Below are 27,962 nucleotides of genomic sequence, written 5' to 3' on the forward strand. Positions count from 1 at the left end.
CGCTTAGAGAGCTCTGGCTATAGAGCAGTATATAAATGTGAGTGCTATTGCTATTGCTATTGCTAATGCTAACCTGTCCAAGTGTCTCGCCATTGACTGTTAACTGTGTACTCCACATGCTCATTGCTTTTTTAAATAAATATCTGAATGTTTTTGCTGACACCAGTTGTTTCTAAACATTGTAGTATCCATGTATGAGGCAATAAGTCGAAGGCCTTCTTGTAGTCAATCCGTGCAACACTTAGATTTGTTTTTCTTGTCTTGCAATTTTCTAAAATCATTTTGTCAATCAGCAGTTGGTCTTTTGTGCCTCTGGTGTTTGGGCAGTTTCTTTTCTGTTCAACTGGAAACTGCTTTTTAGTTAATAAGTGTTGCATTACTTCATCTGCTATTATTCCAGTTAATAATGTGAAGATGGTTGGCAGGCAGGTTATCGGCCTATAATTACTTGGAACTGGACCTTTTGCTGGGTCTTTCATTATGAGATGAGTTTTCCCAGTCGTTAGCCATTGCTCAGTATCACCTCCTTTTTTTTTTTAGAGCATCTAATCTCTGTACTAGGAATCTTGTGTCTTCTATTATTATTATTATTATTATTATTATTATTATTATTATTATTATTACTACTACTACATTTGATTTTTAACCGCCCTTCCAAAAATGGCTCAGGGTTGTTTAGAGAGAAATTACAAACAAATAAGATGGAACCCTGTCCGCAAGGGCTCACAATCTAAAAAGAAACATAAGATAGACACCAGCAACAGTCACAGGAGATACTGTGCTGGGGGTGGATAGGGCCAGTTACTCTCCCCCTGCTAAATAAAGAGAATCACCACATTAAAAGGTGTCTCTTTGCCAGGTTAGCAGGGGTGTTGCTAACTCCAAGTTGCTAACTTGGAATTAACTTAGGTGTTGCTAACTCCAACATCCACTTGCAGCATCCAAGTTGCAAGTGGATGTTGGTATCCACTTGCAACCACTGAGATACAAATGGTGAGACAGACAGATGTACATCCAGCTATGAGCCCATGATGCGTGTCCTCCCTGCTTGGAAGGCAATGCAAAAACATGGCTGGCCAAAGGCCCAGAATAATTGTTATTTTAGCAAATAACTAATCTAAAATTAGATTCTGATCAGTTCACAAAATCGCATATAACTTTCACTTCACTGCTCCTACCAGTTTCGGAATCCAATGTTGTAGAGTCAAATGAGTTTTAAAGCACTCCAGATAGGTTTGTCAGCAACACCCCCCCAACCACGGTTGTATTTCATTACTCTCTGAAGTGCTGATAGAGGAAAGGCTCAATACTGCCTGGAATGTGTGTTTTGTTGAGATCTGCGAAGAATGTTCTAGTATCAGCTATTGAAAGAACAATTGTTCCCTCTCTGTCCTCTCCAGTAACATCTTCTATGCTGTGTTCAATATGACTGTATTATAAACATTGTGCTTGTCTGATATGTAGCAAGTTTATTTGCCAAAGTCAAAAGTAGAATAAGGGGGAAAATATGATTTAAGATGAGAAATTTAAACATATCTCCATCCTACCCAGTCCTGTAGATGGAGTAGGCAATTAAGTATCTGTTTTGACTATAATCAGTTATGATTTAATAAGCATATGGTACAAATACAATGGCCACAATATCCTACTCAACAGGAAGAGGATGTATGAAAGGCTCACAGCTGCCCTTATTATTCTTTAGATGCCAAATTGAGGGACATTTCCTCATGAGGCAAGTAGGGGCGGATTAACTCTTTTGCTGCCGTAGGCAGCCGAGGGTTTTCTGCCCCCAACACTGCAGTGAGGAGGGTAGGGGTGGTGAGGATGAAGCCCCCGCCCTTTACTTATAAATGCCAATGATGGCCGCACAGCGGCTGCTGAGGGGAGGGGGGACAAGAGGCAAATACCCCCTTACATTAAAATGCCGCTGGGAATGGAGGAGACTGGCCTGGGAGGGTTGTGATGGGGGAGGAAGTTCCCCCAACCTGTTTTATCTTAAGCAGCTGAGCTGAAGCTTTCCTGAACAAAAGGAACGGCAAGGGAGAGCTCCTGCCAGCTCACCGCCTCTAAGCAGGGTCTGCCCTGGTTGCATATGAAAGGGAGACTAGAAGTGTGAGCACTGTAAGATACTCCCCTTGGGGGATGGAGCCCCTCTGGGAAGAGCATCTAGGTTCCACATTCCCTCCCTGGCTTCTCCAAGATAGGGCTGAGAGAGATTCCTGCCTGCAACCTTGGAGAAGCTGCTTCCAGTCTGTGAAGACAATACTGAGCTAGATAGACCTATGGTCTGACTCAGTATATGGCAGCTTCTTACGTTCCTATGTTTAACAACATTGGAGACAATATGGAGCCCTGAGGGACACCATATGAAACTTCAGATTTTGAAGAGCAACAGTCTCCAAGAGACACCATCTAGAACCTGCCAGGTAAGAGCAGAACCCCTGCAAAGCAGAAGCTCCCAGCCTCCTCGGAAGCTCCAGGAGGATACTATGGTTGATGGTATCAAAAGCTACCAAGCGATCCAAAAGGACCAGCAGAGTCACACTTCTGTCAATTCCAACTTGAGCTCATCTATCAGACCGAACTAGGCAGTCTTCATCCCATAGCCTGCCCAGAAGCCAATTTGAAATGGTTCTAGATAATAGGTTTCCTCCAAGACTGTCTGGAGCTGGGAGGTCACCATCCTCTCAATTAACTTGCTCAACCACAGAAAGTTGGAGACAGGCCTATTGCTGCAAATGCGAAGGGATCCAATGCAGGCTACTTCAGAAGAGGTCTAATAATTGCCTCCTTAGGGCAAGAAGGCATCCTGCCCTCCCTCTAGGAGTGTGCATGGACCTAGGTTTGAGGTCGAGTCCAAATTCAGATCAAACTGCGATTCCGCAGCCCTGCCCAGTTTGGCCCAACCACAAACTGGTCTGGAGGTTCGAGGGCCGGTGAAGGCAGCGAGTGGCAACTTTAAAAGTAAATAAGCAGGCCCTTACTGGTGTGACTGCTGATCCAGGCAGTTTTGGGGTGTGGCGGAGGCATTGCTCCAGCACTCACCTGCCCTTCATGCATGTACATGAATCGGTTGTTCTGACAGAACATTCTGGGTATTTGCATTCTGTTCCGAGCTTGGAATGGAATGCACATATAAACTCTTGCATCTCTACTTTTCCCCACATCGCATAATTAATCTGTAGCATGCTCTGCCATGGAATGTGGTGATGACTACTACCTGGATGGCTTTAAAAGGGGCTTAGATAAATTCATGGAGGATGGGTCTATCAATGGCTGCAAGTTGGTGTCTATAGGCTATCTGCAGCCTTGGCGGCGTGATGCCTCTAAATACAAGTTGCAGCGGAGCAACAGCAGGAGAGAGGGCATGCCCTCACCTCTTTCCTGTGGGCTTCTCAGAAGCACCTGGTGGGCTGTTGTGGGAAACAGGTTGCTGGACTAGATGGGCCTTGGGCCTGATCCAGCAGGGCTTTTCTTATGAATTAGTGATTTAGAATCCAGTTCTGACTTGCTATGTTTTACAAACCTATGTTGCAATTTCTGTCCTCTCCCCCCGCCCCCATTTGTTGGAATGATAGTTTGTGATGGGAAGTATGTTTTTAAGAAATTTCTAGAGTAGTATGAACGGTTTAGAGATTTAGGACATGACCTGTCTTACGCTGAGATTGCTGGTATGAAATTTTAAGGAACTATAGTTCTTATTTGTAGCTGGGTAGATGTATAAGTAAACTTCTCAAAATGTGGACTTATAAAAAGCTTGAGATTCAGTGAGTAGAGTCTTTATAGACATTTTGGGCTCTGAATTGCTTTCTGCTTCATGAAATGCTAGATCAGGGCTGCTCAACTTTGGCCTTCCTGCAGATGTTGGCCTAAAATTCCCATAACCCTTGGCTGTTGGCCACTGTGGCTGGGGATTATGGGAGTTGTAGTTCAAAAACAGCTGGGGGGGGCTAAATTGAGCAGGCCTGTACTAGATGAAGAGAAAAGTTGACAAGCTGTGCTTCTCTGTGGGTTTGCTTGCTCAATAAATTAGCAAGTTAGCCCCTGCTAACTTGGCAAAGAGGCACCTTTTAACGTGGTGATTTTCTTTATCTATCAGGGGGAGAGCAAATGGCCTTGTCCACCCCCAGCACAGTACTTCCAGTGACTGTTTCTAGTGTCTACCTTATGTTTCTTTTTAGATTGTGAGCCCTTTCAGGACAGGGTTCCATCTTATTTGTTTGTTGTTTCTCTGTGTAAACCACCCTGAGCCATTTTTGGAAGGGCGGTATAGAAATCGAATGAATGAATAAATAAAATCTTTTTGTTTTAAAATGGTTTCTTAATATAAGATACTCTAAAATTGGGAATAGGCATGTACGCTCATCTTCGTGAGTGTTCAGTGACTCACCTGCAAGAATGTCAAGAACCACCCTATCTTTCCTCTGTAGCTTGGAGCTGGGGGGAAAGGTAGAGATTGTCCCCATAGTTGTGCTGTGTTCACCATAACTTCATAAATAAGGGGAAGATCTACACACTTTTTCCAGCTTGGAGTGAGAGGAAAAATAGAGCTACAGTTTTAGTGTTGGGCTGCCATGGGAGGGTTGCGCTCCACCCTGTGTATGTATCTATCCAACACATACTCTGTCTATTAAACATTCTGTTATGCTGCAGATTTTTAAAAGTTGATTTCTCATTTATTCCTATTTGTCCACAATAATATCCCTCAACCTTGTATCATAAGAACAGCCCTGCTGAATCAGGCCCAAGGCTCATCTAGTCCAGAATCCTGTTTCATACAGTGGCCCACCAGATGCTGTTGGAAGCCTACAGGCAGGAGTTGGGGGAATGCGCTCTCTCCTACTGTTACTCTCCTGCAACTAGTACTCAGGCATCATGCCTTTGAGGCTGGAGATGGCCTATAGCCCTCCGACTAGTAACTGTTGATAGACCTCTCCTCCATGAAATTATCCAAACCCCTCTTAAAGCCATCCAGGTTGTTGGCTGTCACTACATCTTGTGGCAGAGAATTCCACAAGTTGATCAGGCGTTGTGTGAAAAAGTACCTCTGTTGGTTATCCTAAATTTCCTGGAAATCAGTTTCATGGGATGACCCCTGGTTCTAGTGTTATGTGAGACGGAGAAGTATTTCTCTCTATCTACTTTCTCTACACCATGCATGATTTTATAGACCTTTATCATGTGTCCCCACAGTTGTCTTTTTTCTAAACTAAATAGCCCCAAGTGTTGTAGCCTTGCCTCATAAGAAAGGTGCTCTAGGCCCCTGATCATCTTGGTTGCCCTCTTCTGCAGTTCTTCCAGTTCTACAATGTCTTTTTTTAGATGTGGTGACCAAAATTGTACACAGTACTCCAGGTGTGGCCGCACCACATCCCCTTCCTAATGATCCCTAGCATGGAATTGGCCTTTTCCACAGCTGCCACACATTGAGTCAACACTTTCACTTTCAACGAGCTGTCCACCATGACCCCAAGATCCCTCTCCTGGTCAGTCACTGACAGCTCAGATCCCATCAATGTATACTTGAAGTTGGGGGTTTTCGTCCCAATGTGCATCACTTTACACTTGCCAATATTGAACTGCATTTGCCATTTTGTCACCCACTCACCCAGTTTGGAGAGATCTTTTTGGAGCTCCTCGCAATCCGTTTTGGATTTCACTACCCAAAAGAGTTTGGTATCATCTGCAAATTTGGCCACCTCACTGCTTACCCCTACTTCTAGATCAAATATGAATAAATTAAAAAGCACCGGTCCCAGTACAGATCCCTGGGGGACCCTACTTCTTTCTTACTTCCATTGTGAAAACTCTCCATTTATACCTACTCTCTGTTTCATGTCCTTCAACCAGTTAGCAATCCACACATGTGCTTGTCCCCTTATCCCATGACTGCTAAGTTTTCTCAGGAGTCTCTCTATTTATACCTACCCTCTGTTTCTGCTTGTTATCATGTTCTGCTTATCATTTGTCCATTAGTTTGCAGTTTGAGAAATAAAAATAAAATGTTTACCTGAGAACTGTGGTGTTTGCAGTAGCCATTCTTTTATATTTGGATAGTATTTGTGAAAATTAAGCTCAAAACATAGAATGTAAAGCTCCAGTTTCTGTTGCTTATCTCTCTCTTCTGTTTCAGTGAGAGTACCTTACTTCATTGACTTGAAAAGGCCCCAGGACCAAGGTTTAAACCACACATGTAATTACTACCTACAGCCAGAGGAGGATGTAACTATTGGAGTCTGGTAAGGACAGCTTTGCTCCTCTCATTATCCATTGCAGTCCTTTCATTGTATTTACGGACACCATGTTTTGATCATATGTTGATAAATCCTTAAGAAACACCAAGTTGTTGGTTGTGCTGTTGAGTTGGTGTCAACTCCTGGTAACTACAGAGCCCTGTGGTTTTCTTGGCAGGATACAGGAGGGGTTTACCATTGCCATCTCCCACACAGTATGAGATGATGCCTCTCTGCATCTTCCTGTATTGCTGCTGCCCAATACAGGTGTTTCCCATAGCCTGGGAAACTTACCAGTGGGGATTTCAACCGGCAACCTCTGGCTTACTAGTCAAGTCATTTTCCCATTGTGCCATTAGGTGGCCTTAACACCAATTACATTCCTGCAAATATTACTTTGACTTGCATGGGTGTATCATTCACTGCTGGGAGCACAGTGGCTTTCTTTGGAAAGACATATTGTTCTTGGGGCTATGCTGAACTAAATGAGATGAACAAATACTAAAATTTAATTGGATCAAACTGCAAAGAAGGCTAGTGAGAACAAAATGAATAACTTTCCTTGCTTCTTGCTTTCAAAATACAGAAGAACTAAAAAAAGAGGGTTATTTCTCATTTTTCAATATGACATAGGATTATTCTAGCAAGTCACTTTGATCTATGAGGAAAACATAACGTGAGAAAGATGAAGTTGGAGAGTTACATGCGTTCCTGTTCAGTTGTAATCCATGTACATCGTTAGATATGTCATGTGGGAAGTGGCCCTCTGAAGATGCCAACCCTCCAAATTCTTATTCCATGACATGTGGAATAAACCAGGGTTGACTTTGTAAGGAGCTATTTCCCAAGATTGGTTTTGTGCATGTGAAATTGATAACTGGGTAGTGGCCAGAATCTTGAGCTTGCCCCAGACGTTTTAGAACAGACTCTGAAAAGTGAACAGATTTGCATGTTAAATTAAAATAAACTATCTAAAGTCTTATCTGATAGTTCATTATGCTCACCTGTCCTTTTCCTTTAGAAAAACGATTTTGGGTCTGTGGGTGAGGTGGCTTGATACTTTTTTGGGGAATTTGACATATCTGAAGTGAGTTTGAACTTGGAAAAGTTTGCATCCCTTTTAGCAATAGCAATAGCACTTACATTTATATACCACTCTATAGCCAGAGCTCTCTAAGCAGTTTACAATGATTTAGCATATTGCCCCCAACATTCTGGGTACTCATTTTACCAGCCTCAGAAGGATGGAAGGCTGAGTCAACCTTGAGCCCCTGGTCAGGATTGAACTTGTAACCTTCTGGTTACAGGGGGGCAGTTTTACCACTGCGGCACCAGGGGCTCTTTTGTAATATAGTGATGAGCCTGGAAGTAGAGGAGTTCTACTGAATCCTGTAACTGACTTCCAAAACTCTTGAATTAGAATGCCTTGTAAGAGGAATGCTGTGGCCATGGCTCCTGAGAAGCTGAGGACTTTGAGTCTTTCACCTTGGACCACCTTGGCTATTTTACATGCTGTGTTGGCATGTGTGCTCTAATTCTGTATTACAAAACTGGCTCCTGGGGCAGCCATCTGGCCCAATGAATTTATGCTGAGCTGTAATACCCAAAATAAACGAAAGTAAATGCTTAAACTGAGATCATTTTGGTTTAAACCACCAAGCTGAAGAAAATATTTGTCTTCATATCTGTTAACCAAAAGTGAAAGTGCTGAACTTTTTAAAGGCAATCAAACTGTTTCTAATTAATGGGAAAAAACTTAGGTTTCCAGCAGTTTTTAAGATAATTTTAATCTTCTGTGGTACATCGTTAATATGAGGTGGATGCCTTTTTGGCTAGGTGAATTGACCTTCACTCTCTGGCAAGTTTTTTCATCCGAATGCACACTTCACAAAATGTGATTTATTTCAGGAACGCTAGCCAAGGTGTGAAGTTAGTTTGTGAACCTAGACTTGCTTAACCCTAGTTTGTTGCATCTGAACCTGCCTCTTGGTTAAATCGGTTGGTTTGGCTCTGCCCTCTTAGGGCACAGAAAGACACCAGCCCAGAGCAGCTATGAAACACCATCGCTGTAGGCTGCAAGCATGTCTAGTGGCAGCATCAGGAAAAAAATGTGTTTGGAGGGGTGGGGGAGGGTAAAGTGTATTTATGGATGTGTGAGCTGTGTCACACGATTTATTAAAACAGAAAGAGGCAGCAGGTGGAGGGGGGGCAAACTACTTGTCCAAGGGTGGGCTCACTCTCCCTCTGGAGCCATCCTTGAGCATCTCTCACCAGTACCAGCTTTAAACATTAAACTGCCCTTAATCTGTCTAGCAGCTGCTTAGGTCATCCCTCCATCCTTTGCCTAGCAACAAAGTTGCTGAAATGACTTGCCATTCTTTTAAAAATGCAGCCGCTTTTAGCCAAGGCAATTAAATCTCTGCCTGCCCCCTCCACCCCCCAAAAATAATTCTGTTTTCTCTGAAGCAAAAAGTCGCAGAAGGGGAAAAGAAATATCAATAAAGGAATTTTAAATGTAAGGCTTCTCCATAAGTTAAAAACTTTAGATCAATTACCCCATAGCACTTTAAACTGCATAGTTCACAACCATGCAAATATATTCAACACTGCAAAATAGAACAGGTATGTTAATAAAGTACTCTGCTGAGTCACATCTTGGACAAACGGTATTAGTGATTCCTGATTGGGGTGTGGTCTGGTATCCTGACCTTAAAATTTTACTTTGGGTGAAATGGATTACACAGTGGAGTGGGTAGGAAATGGTTAACTCTGCTTGATGGGCAACTCTGAATGGGGAGGGGAGAGCTAGCACAGAAACTGCTGTTTTTGCTTATGAAGGCCCCCCCCCCATCTTACCACATGCAGAGGTGCATTTCTTGAAGCCCCATCTGGAAATGCACACATAAACATTATGAAAGCACCTGCTGAATAAAAGTGTAGCGAGCAAGGTCTCCGAAGACATTTGTTTCCTGCTTTTCCACCGGTGACATAGTTTTTAGAGCAGATAATAAGCAGATAACGATAAATATCAATGATGTATGTAGCCATGTTAGCTGGAAATAAGCAAGAACATTTTATTCACTTTGGTCTTTAGCCCCTTGTTATGCTGTTATCCAAACTTCATTGTGGCCTTGAAACTTATATCATACCATTATATGATTGTATAATGCCATTATATCTTACCACAGGCATCATGAATCTTGCAGTCCTCAAGCTTTTATGAAAACAATGGCATTTACCATCATTGTCTCTGCCAGTCTTTAAATAGCAGTGACAAACACAGATTCAATCCTGCCACAGATTAGCAGAATGTACTACTTTTCACACCAGAATATGCTCAGGGAAAGGTTGGAACTTTGGGGGATATTTTTAGAAGAAATTCTGAATTTGATACTTCCCACTGACCTGCAGATAAATTGTGCATAGGCAGTCAAGTCACTCTCCTCTCTTTCTGGAGCCTGGAAGTGGGAAGGAACTAGCCCCACCAAAGGTAGGGGTGGTGGGGAGAAACACAACACAGGCAGGAAAAAACTCTTCAGCAGGCAGGAGTAGGGGGAAGGAACATAGCAGCAGTGGGAAACAGCACCAGCGGGTGGGAGGAATGCTGCTGCTTCAGAGACTGGGGAGGGAAGACATGCGGCAGCAAATCGCCTCCTCCCATCCCCCAGCAGAGAGTGCACAACCTTCTTCCTGCCGCCCACCGAACTGGCAGCATTCCTCCCCATTTTCTGGGGCTAGTTCTCACTGCCGTTGTGTTCCTCCCACTCCCGCCTGCCTGCCTGCCAAACTGGTGGCATTCCTCCCTATTTGTTGGGGCTGAAAGGAACCAGTCCAAGCATTAGGTGAGGGGAGACATGCAGTGGGAATCAGTTCCAGAATGGGGAGGAATCCCCCCACTTTGGTGAGTGCAGGGGGCGGGGGCTGTGCACGCACACACCGTATGACTGGTCGGAGGCAGCTCACCAGGCTGATCACCTAGCTGTGCCCAGGACTGGAGGAGATTAGGTAGCCCGTGGGCTGGCCCCCCTCAGTCCCTGGCCATGCCTGTCCTCACATCCTCTTGAGGACAGTCACACTCAGCTGCCCAGCAAGCCACGGGTCCGTGGCAGTGCTGCCACCGGGACATAATTCAGAGGATATGGGGGCCCCGGGGACTGCTGGGGACCAGAAATCCGCTTGTTAGTCCAGGGGGGAAGGCGCCACTGTTCATGCCCCTTCCAAATTAGAATTGCTAGTTGGGGAGTAGCTGACTAGGTGAAGTCTTGCCAGCAGCAGAGCAAAGAAACTTGGAATTGTATCCAGTGGGGTTAGGGAAGCTTCATTGGAGGCAAAGAGGGTGGGATGAACAAACCATGGCACAGTGAAACAAACTGAGACTGGTTCTGTGGTGCCCGACTAGATTGGTTCCATAAACCATAGCTTTAACTCTGGTTCTATATGGTATCTGAACCTGCCCAAAATGAATTTGACTGCAGTTTTGGTATTGTGCTTATTCTGGAGACATGAGGGCCCCCTTTAAATTCTTGAACAATGTTGAAGAATCCTGAAACTACTTCTGCGACCCCTCTCCCCCAATTAGACATTTTTGTTTCCAGCAGCAACCCCGCCATACTAATGTGTCCTTGAAAACTAGCAGGGCTTCAAAATAGTTTTCAATATAGCATAGGACTTAGTGTAGTATAGTATATAGTTAGTACAGTTTTAGCTGCTTAGAGTTGAAACCCCTTATCTGAGTCTAAACAACTCTTTAGATCCAAGCTATTACCTTTAATAGTACAGCTTTGTTTTCAAATATGCAGTGATTTTGCGGTTTTTTCCTTAGTGTGTAAGTGCATATTTATTTTAAAAGGCTTGTTTTCCCACTAACCTGTATTTTACGCAGTTGCAATAAACTTCTTTATGTTTGTCCATTTATCTAAATACCCCCAAATGCTGTTCCCCCCTGCCAAAAAAACCTTTTTTTATTTTTGCTTTTTGTCATTTTACCTCTTTGTAAACTTAGGGTTATTTTAGCATTGAGCTAAAAGTATAATGTTACTAACCAAGGTATTCTAGTTTATATTCAAGTATAGCTTTTTAACTTCCAAATTCATTTGAACAAGTGCTACAGTTTTCTCACCAAGCTTTCCTCTGCTCTCTTTGTATTACTGTGTGATTAACTACTTGCATTAAATACAGATTTAAGTTTACTCTGGTTTATAAGCGGCTTACTTAATGAAATTGAATAGGATCTTAAACTCTGAAGGATCATCTTGGATTAAAAGTGAAGTGAGAAGTCACTGGCCCACATGTTCTACAGTCAAAGGAGGCTGGAAGAAGTGCTGTGGCATACCTGTGGCGAAGGCTTGTTCCACAGCTGAGAGCAGGCAGAGGGAGAAGAGGAAATGATTTTTTGCTCCCCTCCATCCAAAAGTCCTTTTTGTTTGCAGAAATAAATCCCTGATTTATTAAGAACAGCCAGTTGTTGGGGTTTGTGATTATTTAGCAAAGTGCTGAGCAAGCTACCACTCCAATTAGTGTGCAATTCAGTTGTTGCAGCTATTTAAAGAACACACATGAAGATCATTGTAGAGTCTTACTTAACTAGTTTATTGGTGAAATAAACAGGATTAGGTCTTTCCTATCCTAATGTATCCGCTACATATTGCCCTCCACACTTTGGATGTCTGCGTAGGCAGGACCTTGGAACCTTACAGAGTTGTAAGCTATTAGCTTTTTGGCAGTAACCCCACCCCCTTGCTGGCACACACATAGCCCCTCACAGATTACCTCTCTTAGTCTTCTTCCGACGCTGTGATAGCAACTTCAAGAGACCTTCTGCCTCACGTTATTATTATTATTACATTTATATCCCGCTCTTTCTCCAAGGAGCCCAAAGCGGTGTACTACATAATTAAGTTTCTCTTTCACAATAACCCTGTGAAGTAGGCTAGGCTGAGAGAGAAGTGACTGGCCCAGAGTCACCCAGCTAGTATTATGGCTGAATGGGGATTTGAACTTGGGTCTCCCCGGTCCTAGTCCAGCACTCTAACCACTACACCACGCTGGCTCTCCTTATGTGAGGATAGCTGTCATCAACAACCAAACACTTCCCGCCTCTCTGCTTTGCTGTGGGAGAGGGCCTTACGTGCTATGTCGACCCTAAAAGCCACTCACACTAGCCAGCTATCCCAGCAGCACTGTACCAGCTCTGGTATGCTGTGCTCTCAGGAATCCAGGCAGCCAATGCAGAATGAGTCTCGGCCAGCTCTGGTACTGAAGATGGGCCCCGAGCTCCCTCTCCCTGTGCTCCCTCTCTTAAAGGGCCAGGCACTGCTAACACCAAAGGCTTCCTCCTCGGGGACTTAAGCCTGTTAAACAAGGGAAGCCGGTGGACCAAGCTGGGGTGAAGAAAAAACACAATAAGAGTAAGCATCACAGTTTTTGGAGAACGGGAGAGGGAGAGCAAGAGGACTTTTTACTTGCCTCGACCTTGCTAGAGAGTCTTCGCAAAATATTACGCTTATGACAACCAGCCACAGACTACATTATGAATATATGTGGGTAGAACCCAGGTCTGCGGTATATCACCATGGGCACAGTTATTTGGGACCTGAAAAGAGGGACAGGGTGCCATGTCCTATGTAAATAAGGACCCAGACTAATCCCCAGCTGATCCTCTGGATGCAGATAAGAACCAGTCCCCTCATAAAGATTATAGACCATACTCTGAACATGTCCAGTGTATGACATCAGTCTTGGGCTTGCTTATTTACTACATTTTTATACCACCCCATCCAAACGGCTCTGGGTGGTACACAACAATAAAAATAAAACCCACAAATCAATCCTCTTTAAAATAATAATTACAGAACAATTTAACAGCATAAAACCATCAACTACTAGCTGTTCCGGCACAGAGCATCTATGCCCCTAGTTCACTGCCGCTGCCGCCACTGCCACTGCCTTTTAGCCCTGCCCCACCCCGCCGCCACTTTTTTGTGTGTCTGCCCCGCCAGTCTTATTCTCTTTCCTCAGCCGCTGCCTTCTTCCTGTTCACCGCTTGCCGCCCGCCCCCATCTCCTTCTTTTGCACCGCTTGGCCACCCCTGCTTTCTGGCTGCCCACCTGCCGGATCATGCCTTGTCGCAGCCACCTTCCGGTTGTGGCCGCCCACCTCCATTTTCTTTGTCCAGCCGGCTGCTGCCACCATATTCTCTCTCTGGCCTGTCCCATGGCTATCTGGCAGCTCTCCAAAGTTTCACGAGAGCTGCCACGCATGGTATTAGCCACAAGTAGGTGTTAGAGAATTATATATAAAAATATTAAAACATTTAAAATAGTTTTTCAAAACCCTGGAAGGCCAGACCAAAGAGATAGGTTTTAAGTGCTCTCCTGAAAGCCAACAATGAACTCAGACTACGGATTTTTGCTGGGAGTGTATTCCACAGCCCAGGAACAACTACAGAGAAGACCTGCCTCTGAGTCGCCACCAGAAATACCGGTGGTAACCAGAGATAGACCTCCTCAAATGACCTTAATGTGCGGTGGGGATCATGTAGAAGAAGGTGCTCTCTAAGGTAACCTAGACCTAAGCCATTCAAGGCGTTAAAGGTAATAACCAGTACTTTGTATTTTGCCCGGAAACATAGCGGCAGCCTGTGCAGCTGTTTCAAAACAGGCATAATATGGTCTTGCCGGGTTATCCCAGAGATCAGTCTGGCTGCCGCGTTTTGAACTAACTGAAGTTTCCGAACTACGTACAAAGGCAGCTCCACGTAGAGTGCATTGCAGTAGTCACTTTAGGTCACCAGCTGATGCACCACTGTTTTGAGGTCATATTCTTCAAGGAATGGATGGAGCTGTCAAATCAGCTAAAGCTGGTAGAAAGCACTCCTGGCCATAGTCTCCACCTGAGATACTAGGGCGAGGCCTGGATCCAGGAGTACCCCCAAGCTGCATACCTGTTCCTTCCGGGGGAGTGTAACCCTGTCAAGCACAGGAAGATCTAACTCGTCCTTCAAACTCTGAGCCCCTACAATGAGCACCTCTGTCTTGGTTGGATTCAGTTTCAATTTGCTGTCCCTCATCCAGCCCATTACTGCCTGTAGGCAGGCATTTAGGGAATGAATGCCATTTCCTAACATAACAGCCCTGTTGGATCAGGCCCAAGGCCCATCTAGTCCAGCATCCTGTTTCACACAGTGGCCCACCATGATGATGAAGATGACAAGGAGATGTAGATTTGGGTGTCATCAGCTGAAAACTGATAACACCCAGCACCAAATCTCCTGATGACCTCACCCAGTGGTTTCATGTAAATATTAAAAAGCATTGGTGACAGAATGGAGCCCTGAGGGACTCCATATAATAGCTCCTGTTTTGAGGAGCAACTGTCACCAAGCTCCACCATCTGGAATCTACCTGAGAGATAGGAGCGGAACCATTGCAAAGCAGTGCCCCCTATCCCCAACTCCCAGGCGATCCAGATACCGTGGTCGATGGTATCAAATGCTGCTGAGAGAGCCAAGAAAACCAGCAGAGTCTCACTCCCTCTGTTGATTCCCTGGTAGAGGTCATCCATCAGGCTGACCAAGGCTGCCTCAACCCCATAGCAAGCTCTATAGCCAGTTTGAAAAGGGTTTAGATAATCAGTTTCCTCCAAGACTGCCTGGAGCTGATCCGCCACCACCCTCTCAATCACCTTGGAGATTGGAGACTGGCCTATAACTATCCATCACTAAGGGATCCAGGGAAGGCTTCTTAAGAAGTGGTCTAATCATTGCTTTCTTCAAACAAGGAGGTATCCTACCCTCCCTCAGCGATGCATTTATGATATTAACTAGGCCATCTCCAACAACCACCCCACCCCACTCTTCTGCCCCAGATCCCACTTTATGCCCCAAATCTGCCCCAAAGACACTAAAACTTGAATAATTCACCAAAAACCTTTGCCCAATCCCTCTGCAATTTGGGTGATAGCCTCCACCCATTAGGCACTACCACCCCACCCCACTCTTTTGGCCCTGGGACCCGTTTTCTTGATCTGAATAGATTCAGATTAATTCGGATCCAAATCGAATCTGGGGTGATTCAGATGGGTCAGATTCAGACCCAATAACAAATTGTGGGGGTGTTTCAATTTGGATCCGAAGCGAAACATCGAAAATCCAAATTGCACACCCCAACTCAATACCATGTGAAGGGGAGAAAAATAAATACAAATGGTTTCTTAGGTCATCTGCCTTCCGGTCTTCTTTGCCTTGCTGTCTTCAGATGAAGAACACACTTGGCATACCTTGGATATTAAACATGCATTGTCCCTTTATCATCATCATACTCGACAATTCCATTAGTTCACCTCCTTGTTCGTCTGCTATGTTGGGAGAAACAAAGGAAAACAAGTCTCTTGCTAGAGATTGTCAGCCTGGATCACATCTGCCATCAAATAGGGATGTGCACAGAACCACTGAGGCATGGTCCGGTGCCGGCGGGGGTCTCCCTTTAAGGGCAGGGGGGTTGCACTTACTCCTCCTGCCGCTTTCTCCCTGCCGGTGCTCTGTTTTAGCAAAATGTTTTTGGGGCGGCAGCATTCCTCCCTGCTGCCCCTGCCACCATTATTGTCCAGAAATACCGGAAGTAACAAGTGTCTGTGCGCCCGTCGCACGTGCACGCAGTGTGTGATGTGTGCGGTGGGCATGCACACTCGTTACTTCCGGTATTTCTGGAAGGCAGGGGAGGCAGGGAGGTTGCCCCCAAAACATTTCGCTGAAACCAAAGCGACAGGAGGGGTAAGTGCAAACCCCACCATCACCCTTAAAGGGAGACACCCCTCCACTGCTGGACCGGCCCAAGTTTGAACCAGTTCAGAGGCCTCTATAATGGCCTCCAGACTGGTCCGTGCACATCCCTACCATCAAACCAGCCTACATACTAGTGATGTGCAAATTGATTTAGGTACGAATCTATTTGTACCTGAATCTAGCTGATTCAGGCAATTTGGAGACAGAACAAATCGCCCCTCTGATCCATTGGCTCGATCTGGGTACAAATCGAATCATGCTAAATTCTATTCGAATTGAGATATGGATTCCTCCTATCATTTCCCTTAGATTCCCAGCTTTGATTTAAAAGAAGAAAAAGAAAATAGCTTAGCCCTTGTAAAATTGGAGTTATAGAGCAAAATGTGTGGTCACTGCTTATTAGGTTTTGGGATTCTTTGGTTTATATTTCCTCAATAAATCCCTATGAGGATTAATTACACACCTTCTGTTCATTTTGACTATCTTTGGATAGTGCTAACTGTCAATTACACCCCCTCTCCCTCCAGCAAGCCAGTGGTGTACTACTCAGTTTATGTTCTAGGAATTTTTTCAAGTGTTTAGACTCTTTGGTGTCTAATAACTTTTTCTCTGAGAATTCATTACACACCAAAGAATCTAAACACCTCAAAATTTTCTAAAATATAAATTGAGTAACCAGTGGCTTGCAGGTTGGGGGGTAGTTGGCACATGGCATGCCACTAATTCCCCACCCCCACCCACAAAGCAGTGGGGTCGAAATGAAGGTGTGTAATGAAGACACCAAAGAATCTAAACACTTCACAAATTCCTAAAAAGTAAACTGAGTACCCCAGTGTGTGTGGGTGGTGTTGGTGTAGCTGACAGTTGACACTGTCCAATGACAGTCAAAATGAAGGCGTATAATGAATCCTCATAGGGATTCATTATGCGGAAAAGTTATTAGACACCAAAGAATCTAAACACTTCAGTATTCCAAAATAAAATAAAAATAAACATTGCCTTGCAGGTGGTGGGTGGAGTGTAGTTGGCATTGTCCAATGACAGTCAAAATGAACAGAAGAAATGAAGGTGTGCAATGAATCTTCATAGGGATTCATTATGAGGAAAAATTATTATACACCAAATAATCCAAACACTTGGAAAATAGTGACCACACATCTTGCTCCATAACTCCACTTCTACAAGGGTTAGAGCTTAGCTTTTTTTTTAAAAAAAATGAAATCTAGGGATCCATGTTAGTGTTAGGATTAGGGCAACTTTGAATCCCCATTATTTCCTGTGGTGGAAATATACATAACCAGTAATTTTAAAAAAATCATTAAAAATCAACCAAGTGCTCCACTGCCTTGAAATTTGGGTGGTAGGTGGCACGCATGGGGACCTACCCACCACCCAAATTTGGTGCCCCTAGGACCTTTATAACTGTTCCGAATCGATCCAAATCAAATTGATTCTGGGGTGATTTGGGGGGACAGATTTGGACACAAAATAAATCAGGTGATTTGATTCGGGCACAAATTGAATTGAAAAAATCAATTCGTACACATCACTACTACACACTTGCTAAGAAGCCACTACCGCCCTCCATTAGAGTGCAATGATGACTTCTAGGGCTTACCTTCATGGAATTCCATGAGATGCCATCTGTCCAGCAGCAACATAGAAAGAACCCTTTTCCTTTGTGCGCCACTATGCTTTGGACAGCAGGTTAAGAGCCCATTTACAGTTTGGAGCAGCAATCCTCAACACAGTTCTTCAGTAGACGTCTACTTCCCCCGCCGTCCTGGTGAATAGCCCGCTAATCTCCAAAGTGTGGAGGACAATAGGACCACTAACAAAGTCAGGTTGCTTACCTGTAACCGTAGTTCTTGTAGTGGTCCATTGTCCTTCACACGACCCTCCCTCCTCCCCGCTGTAGCAGTCACCTACCTGTTATGTATGATCGCGGTCGTCAGGGACTAAGGGAGGTAATCTGTGAAGGCTTATATGTGTGTCACCAAGGGGGCAGGGCTACTGACGAAAAGCTTATAGCTTATAGATCTAGAAGGTTCGGAGGTCCTGTCTATGCACACAGACATCCATGGACCACTACAAGAACTACTATCACAGGTACATAACCTGACTTAATGAAATATGTAGGGAGAGGGAGAGAGAGAAGTTTCCATCTTCTCCCTAGAAGGAAAGCAAGAGGATTGACTCACTACAGGAAGTACCTGAGAAGTCAAAGCAGGATCATAGAGTAGAGGCAAGCAGGGACAGATAAGGAGATCCTCACCAACTACCTCTACTCCCAATGCCCCTAGTGGTCATTAGGATAGTCAGTTCGAAAGGTTGATGCACTGGGACTCCATCTCCAACACCAATATCATTGTTAATATAAGGGTTTGTACACTAGTGCTATATACATAACTGCATTTAATCTTTCTCTAGGATTCTGAATTAATAAAATCTCCAGGAGAGTGGTCAAATGTGCAGGGAAGCAACAACATTTCTAATTTGTTTCTAGGCACACCGTTCCCACAACTTTATGGAAAGCTGCTCAAGGCAAGGACCAGCTGTGGTATGAAGATGCTTTAGGTTCCAACCATCCTGTGATCCTGTACCTACATGGAAATGCAGGTACTAGGTAAGAAACACAGGAAAATGATCCAACTGCTAAAATGATGACCTTCTGGTTCTTATGTTTTAGAACTGATTGAGCCAGCTGCATCATTAGGCAGGTCAAGGCAGTCCATCTCAAGTGGCAGACCAGGCACACCATTAAAAGGTAGCAGAGTGTCAAATTATGTAACTGTTGCAAAACCTAGCTTTTTTTTTTTTTTTTTTAGGCTTTATGCCTCTAACACCAACATGTCTTGAGTTGTGTCTGCGTTGGGTTTAAATGCAGAAGGGAAGGAATGGAGATGGGAATATCTAAGGTTTTTTTTTTAAAGTCATTTTTGGAATGGTTACGTGAATTGGCTCTACTTATTAGATGCTATGCCAACAACTGCCCTTCTTGCAAATTTTGCACACTTCAGTCTATGCAGTTAAAAACAAAAACTGTTCATTGGAAGGGGGGAGATTCTGAAATTCAAGGTGTGCAACTGAAACATGAAGTAGTAATATGCATATCTTCCTTGGGTAGACTGTGAAGCAAACTAAATTTCTAGTTAAGTTATAATGGTTTGCCTGCCTATTCTAGATCTTCTTCTGTTTTATGTTTTGAGGCCCTTCTCTCTGGTCTACCCTTGCATGGCGGCAAACATTCGAGTACAGAAGGCAGGGTCTTCTCAGAGGTGGTACTGAAATTGTGGAAAGCGTGAAAATCTGCCTGGCCCCATCTCTTTTGAATGGAGGGGGCATCTTCTTAAAGTCATTTGTTTCAGCAAGCTTTTAGTTTGTGACCTGCTGCTTTATTTTAGTCCTGGGTTTTTCCTGCTGCTACGTTTCTTTTGTAATGTAACTTTATTGGTTATGCTCTTACATTTTGTGAGCTGTTTTGAGTATTTAACAGAAAAGTTGGATATAAAGAACTGAAATTAAGGTACTAGATTTCTGTTTGCATCCAATGAGTTTTTCTTTCAAAATAAAATATTTCTGTACCGAAAGATCAGGCAAATAATGTTCCAAAACTATGTATCTTGAATTGTAAACTAATGTGTAATTCTCCCAAATTCTTTTAATAGAGGAGGGGATCATCGTGTTGAACTTTATAAGGTGAGAACTGCAATGTTTCAGCTTAAATGCTACTTCTCAATTATACAATTCTTTTAATAGTTTTGCTATCCAATCATGCTTCTGGCATATGTTGGTCTGGTGTGGCTTTAAGAATACAGTGAAAATGCAGGAATGTATAATAATGGTATCTACATAATCTTTGCACAGTCCCTCAGTTAAATTATACATTTAAGAGAATCCTGGAGTGCATTACTTCAGATTAAGAGGTGGAGAGTTACATATTTGAATTGCTCCCATGTGTGTTCATAAAACCCTCTGCATGTTGGGCAGTGGGTGGGGAGGCTGTGTTAAATGCGGAATGCTTATTCATTTAGCATTTTTCTAAAAAGTATTTCATAATCTTATGTGGCTGTCTTCTGCTCATATAGGTTCTGAGTTCTCTGGGTTACCATGTAGTCACATTTGATTATCGAGGTAAGATCTTATAGCCCGTGTCTTTGTCTAGAATGACATCAGTTGCTTTTAACAAATGCAGCAGCTTAACACATTTTAAAGTGATGCAATCAGTTGGGTTCTTTTCAAATGGCAGTGACAATTTAAGATTGGTTCAGCTTGAGAAGGTCATGAGTCCACTGCTGCTGCCATGGTACAGCAGTCTGAGGTGGAGAATTTGGTTTAACTCTAATTTGGTTTAACAATGGCTTGTGAATTCAGATGTAATACAAAGCCACAGTTGGTGTTAATTGTGGTTTGTAAACCATAGTTTCATGTCTTGGTTTGAAAACAAACCATGGTTTATGGGCAGGTTCAGGCATATTGGCTCAGTTCAGACATACAGGATAACCACAGTTATAGCTGGCCGAGGTTGTAACTGCAGTATGCCCAAACGCGTGAAACTGCAGTTACGGGCAGAAAGCTAACACCGGTTTGCCTCTCCAAACTCCAGTTGGAACTTTGTTATCTCTAGGTTTCACTGCCAACAACTGAGGTTTTGCCACCGAAGTGTTAAACCCAAATGCTGACTCTGCTATAACCGCAATTTTGTGCCTATTCCAAACTCCAGTCGTAGAGGAGACGGTGCAGACACACCCAGGAACCTGGCTGCTCTATTCACACCACGGCTTTTGCTGGCTGCCTCTTGGCCTGAGCACCACACCCATGCCACCCTCGCTCTCTTTCCAGTTCTGCCTGTCAACATTGACGTGTGCAGGGAACCTTAAAGAGACACAACCCTCTTCCTATTCCTAGTTTTAAGCCGCTGTAAAGTGTTTTGTTTCACAGTAAAGTGAAATCATTCTTTCTCAAACTTTGTTTCTTTCAAGAATGCAATCGGATCCCCCATGGGAGTGGGGAGAGGAAGTGATTTTTTTGGGCAACTGAGGAGGGGGGAAGAAAAGCAGCTAAAGGTAGTTTCTGTAGGATCGCGCTCTCTCCCTCCCACTCTCCAGCAGACCATCTCTTCATAACAGAAGAACATGAGAAAATGACCCTCGTGTGTCATGATCTGCCTCCTGTTCTCCCCCGCCACCCATTCCCTCTCTTCCTCCTCCACCTCTGCACTTCGTGGAGGCAGCAAAGTGACAGCTTGCTTTCTCAAGCCATTGTGTTTCTTTCAATTATAAGTGTGGAGTTTCTTTTAATCCACTGCTTTGCAGAAAATTTATTAGGACAACATACCTAGGAATAGAGTGAAGAAGGGCTTAAGCTTGTCATCACCTGAAGAAGCTAGCTGAGAGCAAAGGACACGCCCCCGAGATTGTGGCCAATCGCAGCCGCTCCATGCTTTGCCCACAGTTGGGCCTGGGCAGCTTGCTGGAATGTGCTTTAGCGCTGGGCAGCAGGAAGGGGTTCCCCTCTTCTTCAGCTGGAGTTTGGCTGGCGATGGCTTGGTGCATGTTTGCGGCGCGATTTAGAGTTAAGAACTGAGAGCTTGGGCATGCTTAACTTCTGTTAACTTGTACGTCTGAACTGAGCCAATGCGAAACTATGGTTTTATATTGTCTGAATCCAGCCAGTGCATATATTACAGGTTTTTTAAATGGTTTTTTTTAAAACTATTGGCTTTTTAATACAGAATGTTAGTTTTTCTTACTCTGCTTTTTACTGTTTCTATAATGAGATTCTGTAATCTCATTAATTACTATTTTTTATTTAGGCAGACTCAGTTGTGTCTCGGAGACCAAAAGCTGTTGCTGGGAGAAGACCAGTATTGTTTGTAAAACTTAATATATCATACCATGAGTTGTAGCTTCATTATACCTCTTCAAACTGCATTTCTTTTTATATTCTGCCTACTTACACTTGAGTCAGCTAAGAAATAATAAAAATAGCAAAGTTACAACTATTTTTTTAAACTGAATCCTACACTAAATTAACACTTACAAAAATCCAAATGTTGTAAGCAGCGCTGAACCCATAGGATAGAGCAGGATATACAGAAAATAAATGAATGGATAAGTCTACATTGGCCAATCTCTAATGATAAAAACTTCATCAAAGGAGCATCTTGAAAAAAATACCTTGGATTTCTTAAAAGCCTACAATTTCTGGCTTTTACTCTTCCAGACAGAGGTGTTCCACAAAGAGGGGGCTATGACTGTAAAGCTCCTTCTCAGTCTTCTAATGTGATTCTGGTGTTTTAATATGAGAAACATGGAGTAGAGCTTTTGCTGTAGATCTGAATGGAAAGGCTGTTAGGGAAAGAAGTGTTCCCTCAGGTATGCAGGACAGGCCATATAGAGAGATGTTCTGCTGCCCACTGAAGACACTTTACACTGTGTGAAAATTAAAATTGTTCTAAGATTTTTATTGCAACTTCCCCATTTAACTTCTTAGCTTTCTGAAACAAGGACTCATATTTGTAGTCTGCATGCATATTCTTGAAGGATCAAAATATTATGTTAATAGTGTTGAATTGGACGATTCCTGCATTCAGAACCAAGTTCCCAGTTTTCAATTGCAATTTACCCCTCCAGTTGTTGCTCTGGTCTAACCCCGTATAGACCAGTCTTGATAGAGAACAATCTTTGGATTTCTCTGATCTCTGGTTTTTAGCTGAGTTCTACGCTATTTTAAACCAGGCAAAGACTCTGGTTCCTCTTTCTTTTCTCTTTTTAAAAGACTTTGTCTAGTTGCAAGTGAGTAGCTGGAGTAGAATGTTCAACTGCAAACTTATTTAAAATGGGTGGTATGATGTATAAGCCAAAGGAAAAAACCATGCTGGCCATGTGTGTGCCAGTGCCATGCAGGAGCAGCTGGGAGATGCTCCATTGGCACATGAGCATAGCTGGGGGGAGTGCTGGGATGGTGAGCAAATGAGGAGCAGGTACGGACCTGCTCTCTTCCACTTTAAAGGGGTTGTGTAAACCCTCAAATTTAAAAGGAGGTGCTGGCAACCTGGACAGCCGAATCACATTTTGGCACATCTCTACTATAATTCCCCTTCTTCCCGCCCCCCCCAGTCCTGATTGGACTGGCCTGTAGCTGCTGTTTGCCAGGGGTGGGGATGGGGGTGGAGAGGAGTTCCTGTCAGTGCCATTTAACATGCTTGTTGTTGTTTTTTTAAAGGACACACTTGTACATAAAGCAATATCTAGTTTGATCCTAAGATAGCTGGGTCTGTGTGAGCTTCTTAAAGGGAACTTTAAGCAGGATTGACTCATTGCCATAATGTACTCTGCCTCTATTACCATGAGGAAGAAAACAGATTCTTATATTTTCCTAAATAGTTGATGGGATATATGCACTATAGGAGTATCTATTGTCACGGAAACAAGTTGTTTTATCAGTTTAATAACAAATTATGGAAGCTTAAGCTTCAGTGAACAAGAGCTCCCCCTTCATCAGATGAAAGTGCCTTTTAAGTGAGCTCTAGTTTACAAAAACCTATGCTTGAATAATTTGTTCTTTAGGGTGATGCACGACTCTTTGTGTTTGGCTATATAAAAGGGAAAGTATGCCGACAAGTCGGTGTTGACTCCTGGTGACCATTGCCATCTTCTGCCCAGTATGAGATGATGCCTTTCAGCATCTTCCTATTTTGCTGCTGCCCAATATAGGTGTTTGCCATAGTCTGGGAAACATACCAGCGGGGATTCGAACTGGCAACCTCTGGCTTTCTAGTCAAGTCATTTCCCTGCTGCACCTTTAGGTGACTTGGTTATATAAGGAGGCTATAAATACCTTCCACTGATTCCCTATATATCTGCATATAGGTTTTGAGCCTTCTAACGCATTAAATGGAATTCTTCTCCATTTAAGTGGGACACCTGATCTGCATATGCAGAGGAATTAGATGGTAAAATGGGCTGTACCAGTTCAGTCTGCAGGTGGGGAACATCTTACTTTTGAATGCTTCCTGTTTTGTGTGTGTGTGTTTGAAAAAACAAAACCCCAAGCTCCCTTCACATAGAAAATCAGGGTACTGAGCAAAATTCTGGGTTAAAATCTGTCATACGTGGTGGTCTGTTTGCAAGGAGTTATGTGGGGTAATATTCAAAAGTGGATTTCCCATCTGTAGTCTAAATTGGTTCAGTTCATTCTACAGTGTCACTCCCAGTTCTTCCTCCTGCATGTGCAGACCCAATCAAGTTAAATTTAGCGAGAGGCTCCCTTCCCACCACAGGAGCCACATTAGAACCGAATTGAATGAAAAATGTTGGAACACTTTTTTTGGTAGTGTGCCAGTTCTATTTCATTTTAATGGGCATTTTAGCTAGGTCTAAGCTCTCAAAAATCCATTAAAAGTTGATCTCTTGAGTTCCAGTCCTGAACCACTTTGGCCTTAACGTAAACTGTAATACTTGATTTTGATTAATGATGTAAAGCACGATTCCTGGAATGAAATATATGTCTCTTTCAGGCTGGGGAGACTCAATAGGCACTCCCTCAGAGAGCGGAATGACCTATGATGCTCTTCATGTGTTTGACTGGATAAAAGCAAGAAGTGGAGACAACGCAGTTTATATATGGGGGCACTCATTAGGCACTGGGTAAGCTTTTCAGACAGCACTTTGCAAGCCTTTAAAACAATCCATGGCTAAATATCTTGGGTGTGGGACAATGGTGTGATGCCAAAGATAGTAATTCTAGTCTAACTGATTTTCTTTCAGATTAGGACTGAATTAAGTGGGATTCTTGCACCACAATTTCATGCTTACTGTTCAAGCAAATCTAATTGTCAGTGATAATGTAGAGATTCTGGAATTCAAGATGTGCAACTGAAAAATGTGGTAGTAAGAGACATATCTTCCTTGGGTAGACGCATTAAATGGAATTTAAGAACCCCATTTAATGGAATGGAAGCAAATTAAATTTCTAGTGAAGTTATAATGCCTACCTATTCTAGATCTTGTTCTCTTTTGTTTTGCTGCTGGTCTCTTTGATTATTTTAATTGGATAATAGTAATGCAAGATAAATGCTGAAACCTCAGCCCCCATTGCTTTATTGCATGTCATCAAACATTTAAATACAAATGTCTTGGCCACACTTCTAAAATCTGTGCAAGTATTTATGGGTTTCCCAGGCAAGGGAGTCCTACAACTGTAGCACAGCCACCAAGAATACCCTTCTATAATGTTTGCTGTCTGAAGTTGCTACATAGATAATAGCCTCAAGGGAACTTTGAGTTTATCTTAAAGGCTGTGACATGGAGGAAAAGGTCATTTTCCAGGCATGTTTGCTCTAAACTAATAGACACAACCCAGTATCTTGAACCTTCTCCAAAATGAACTGGGGAGCCTGAGCAGATGTTGGACGACTGGTGCTTGTATTTCATTTACCGGAGGCATTTTCCTCTTCACTTTGGTGTGGCTAACCCTCTACTCCTACAGGAGCACTTGAACAACTTCCTCGCATGGAGGTGAATGCTTCTAGAAGCTTTCCTAATGAGCTCAAATTCACATGCACTGGGACTATTTATTCCATGATACATAGTCTGTTGTATGAGCCCTGCTATTAGCAAAGATGCTGCCTGAGACCATAGTGTACTCAAAACAAAAGAGTTTTTGTTAGTAGTCAAAGCAAGCCAGAAAGCCTGGGGCAGCTAGCTGTTTTTTAAAGTCTACATAAGAAAGTATAATGAACTGGACCTCTGGCAAAATAGGAAGAAAAAGAAATCCTGTTCAAATTGAAGTGCATTAATTAAATTGCCACGTGAGGGAGAACAACATATACATACTTGGCCCCAACTCCCTCTTTCCCTTTTCAGACTTGGTGTCTCTGCAGGTATCTCTGTTTCTTCTTAAACTGTGAGCCCTTTGCAGATAGAGAACCACCTCATTCTTTTTCTGTATAAACCACTTGGATAACGTTTTGGCAAAAAGCAGTATATAAATGTTTGAAAATCAGGCACAATCCTTTGTATTTTTACTCTGAAGTAAGCCTTGCTGTGTAGTAGAATTGCTTGTTAGTGATCCTCCACACTCTTGATGTCTGCGCCTGCGTAGACCCAACCCAGGAACCTACTAGAGCTGTCAAGCTTTTGGTGGTAGGCCCGCCCCCGATGACATATACAGTCCCTCAGATGGTGCCTCCCTCAGTCTTCTCCCGACCGCCGCAACAGTGACTTCAGAGGACCTTCTGCTGCAGTTTTTTTCTGTGAACTGAGCTGTTTTTAAACTACCAGCATCCTATCGCTGGCACGCCTTTGGATGTGTCCTTTACAACAGTGGTTCCTCTCAGTCTTTCACTCACAGGAAGATCACCACACTCTAGACACGTGCTGCCAAATCTCACTCACCGGTCAGACCCTTTTGACACAATGCGTGTACAGAGGGACTATATATGTCTTCAGAGGGGCGGAGCTACCGCCAAAAGCTTGACAGCTCTAGAAGGTTGCTAGGTTGTGCCTATGCAGGTGCAGATATCCAGTGTGGAAGACAATGGACCACTACAAGAACTACTGTTACAGGTAAGCAACCTGACTTTACTCCCATGTAATAGTGCATAGAAATGCTGCTTTAATATTCACAATAAGTTAAATACTGCTGATAATGAGGCAAGCATTTTTCTGTACTCTTTGTTATGGAATCTTGGAGCCTGTTCTAGATACACTAAAAATAAAATACTTTCAAGACAGGCAGACAAACCACACACACACACACACACACGGTAATGGAGACCTGAGGAAATGCAAGTAAACCAATGTAAAGGGTTCAGTCTATTAAATATAGCGACTGTTGCAGATTTGAGGGTTACAATTTTATCTTTTTGGCAGAAAAGGCTTAATGCTTTATTATATTCTGGGTTACCAGCAGAAGAATTCTGTGATGCAAAGCTGTTTCACATGAAGATGTGTGTATTTGACAAAAGTCAGCTGGATATACATGTGATAGTTTTTATTATTGTTAAAATTTATTGTTAAATTTATACCCCGCCTTTCATTAAGAAAATCTAACTGTTAGTTCATTCTAATACTTGTTAGTAAATGTGGTTTCAAACACAGTTGTCTAGGAACTGTTTCAAACTGATACTGCCAAAGGATAACATGTTAATGCCATCATTCCGAACTAGGGAGACAGAACAAAAATTGTTGATTGAAAAGCAGGTGGACCTCAATATTCGTAGGGGTTCCATTCTGCAGCTGTACCGCTGATCTGGAAACCGTGAATATCTAATCATTGATCCCTATGGGATCGCGGGGGTTAGGTTCCCGGTCGGCTATTTTCGGCCGACATGCACAGTGGGAGCTTCTTGCCTTGCTCTGCTGCTCCCCCCAAGTTGTGCTGTGCTTCGAAATTGGCTGAAAATAGGCCGAAAATAGCCGAAAATCAGCTGAAAACCACTGGGTTATTATTATTTTTTAATGGGAGCCATTTTGTAGCCAGAAATGGTGGCCAGAAATGGTGGCCAGAAATGACCCCCAGTCATTTCCAGCCACCCCTGACCTGTAGATATGCGAGGTTGATGTTTTGTGGTTTTTTAAAACGTTTCATGTAGGCCAAGGTAGGGTGTCATTTTTCCGAGCACGGATACGCAAAACTGCGGATAACGAATCCGCGAATAAGGAGGTCTACCTGTACATATAATACCATTATTCTTAAAGCTAAAATGGCTGGACCAAAATATAGAACTTAAACCACAAAAAAGCAATGAGAGTTGCCTGTTCTAGGATTTGTTAGTTGTATGACACTAAGCCTGCAGCTCAGTTAACATTTAGGAGCTGTTAGTTGTATGACACTTGACACTAAGCCTGCAGCTCAGTTAACATTTAGAAGCAAGTCCTTTATGGCTTGGGCCCATAGTACTTAGGAAAGCGCATCCTTCATCATGAACCCTGCTACCTACT

General features: G+C 43.3%; 1 protein-coding gene across 2 annotated transcripts in view; it reads left to right on the plus strand.

The window, feature by feature from the left end:
• ABHD12 (abhydrolase domain containing 12, lysophospholipase) overlaps window positions 1-27,962 on the plus strand; it is a 72,298-nt gene that overhangs the window by 29,526 nt on the left and 14,810 nt on the right. For both annotated transcript variants that reach the window (XM_053243489.1, XM_053243498.1), the window contains exons 3-7: window positions 6,134-6,239; window positions 18,521-18,640; window positions 19,683-19,713; window positions 20,103-20,148; window positions 24,536-24,665. In XM_053243489.1, the coding sequence (XP_053099464.1) occupies window positions 6,134-6,239; window positions 18,521-18,640; window positions 19,683-19,713; window positions 20,103-20,148; window positions 24,536-24,665 (433 nt within the window). The remainder of the gene's footprint in view (window positions 1-6,133; window positions 6,240-18,520; window positions 18,641-19,682; window positions 19,714-20,102; window positions 20,149-24,535; window positions 24,666-27,962) is intronic.

This window comes from Hemicordylus capensis, chromosome 1, assembly GCF_027244095.1.
Source record: "Hemicordylus capensis ecotype Gifberg chromosome 1, rHemCap1.1.pri, whole genome shotgun sequence".
Taxonomy (NCBI): domain Eukaryota; kingdom Metazoa; phylum Chordata; class Lepidosauria; order Squamata; family Cordylidae; genus Hemicordylus; species Hemicordylus capensis.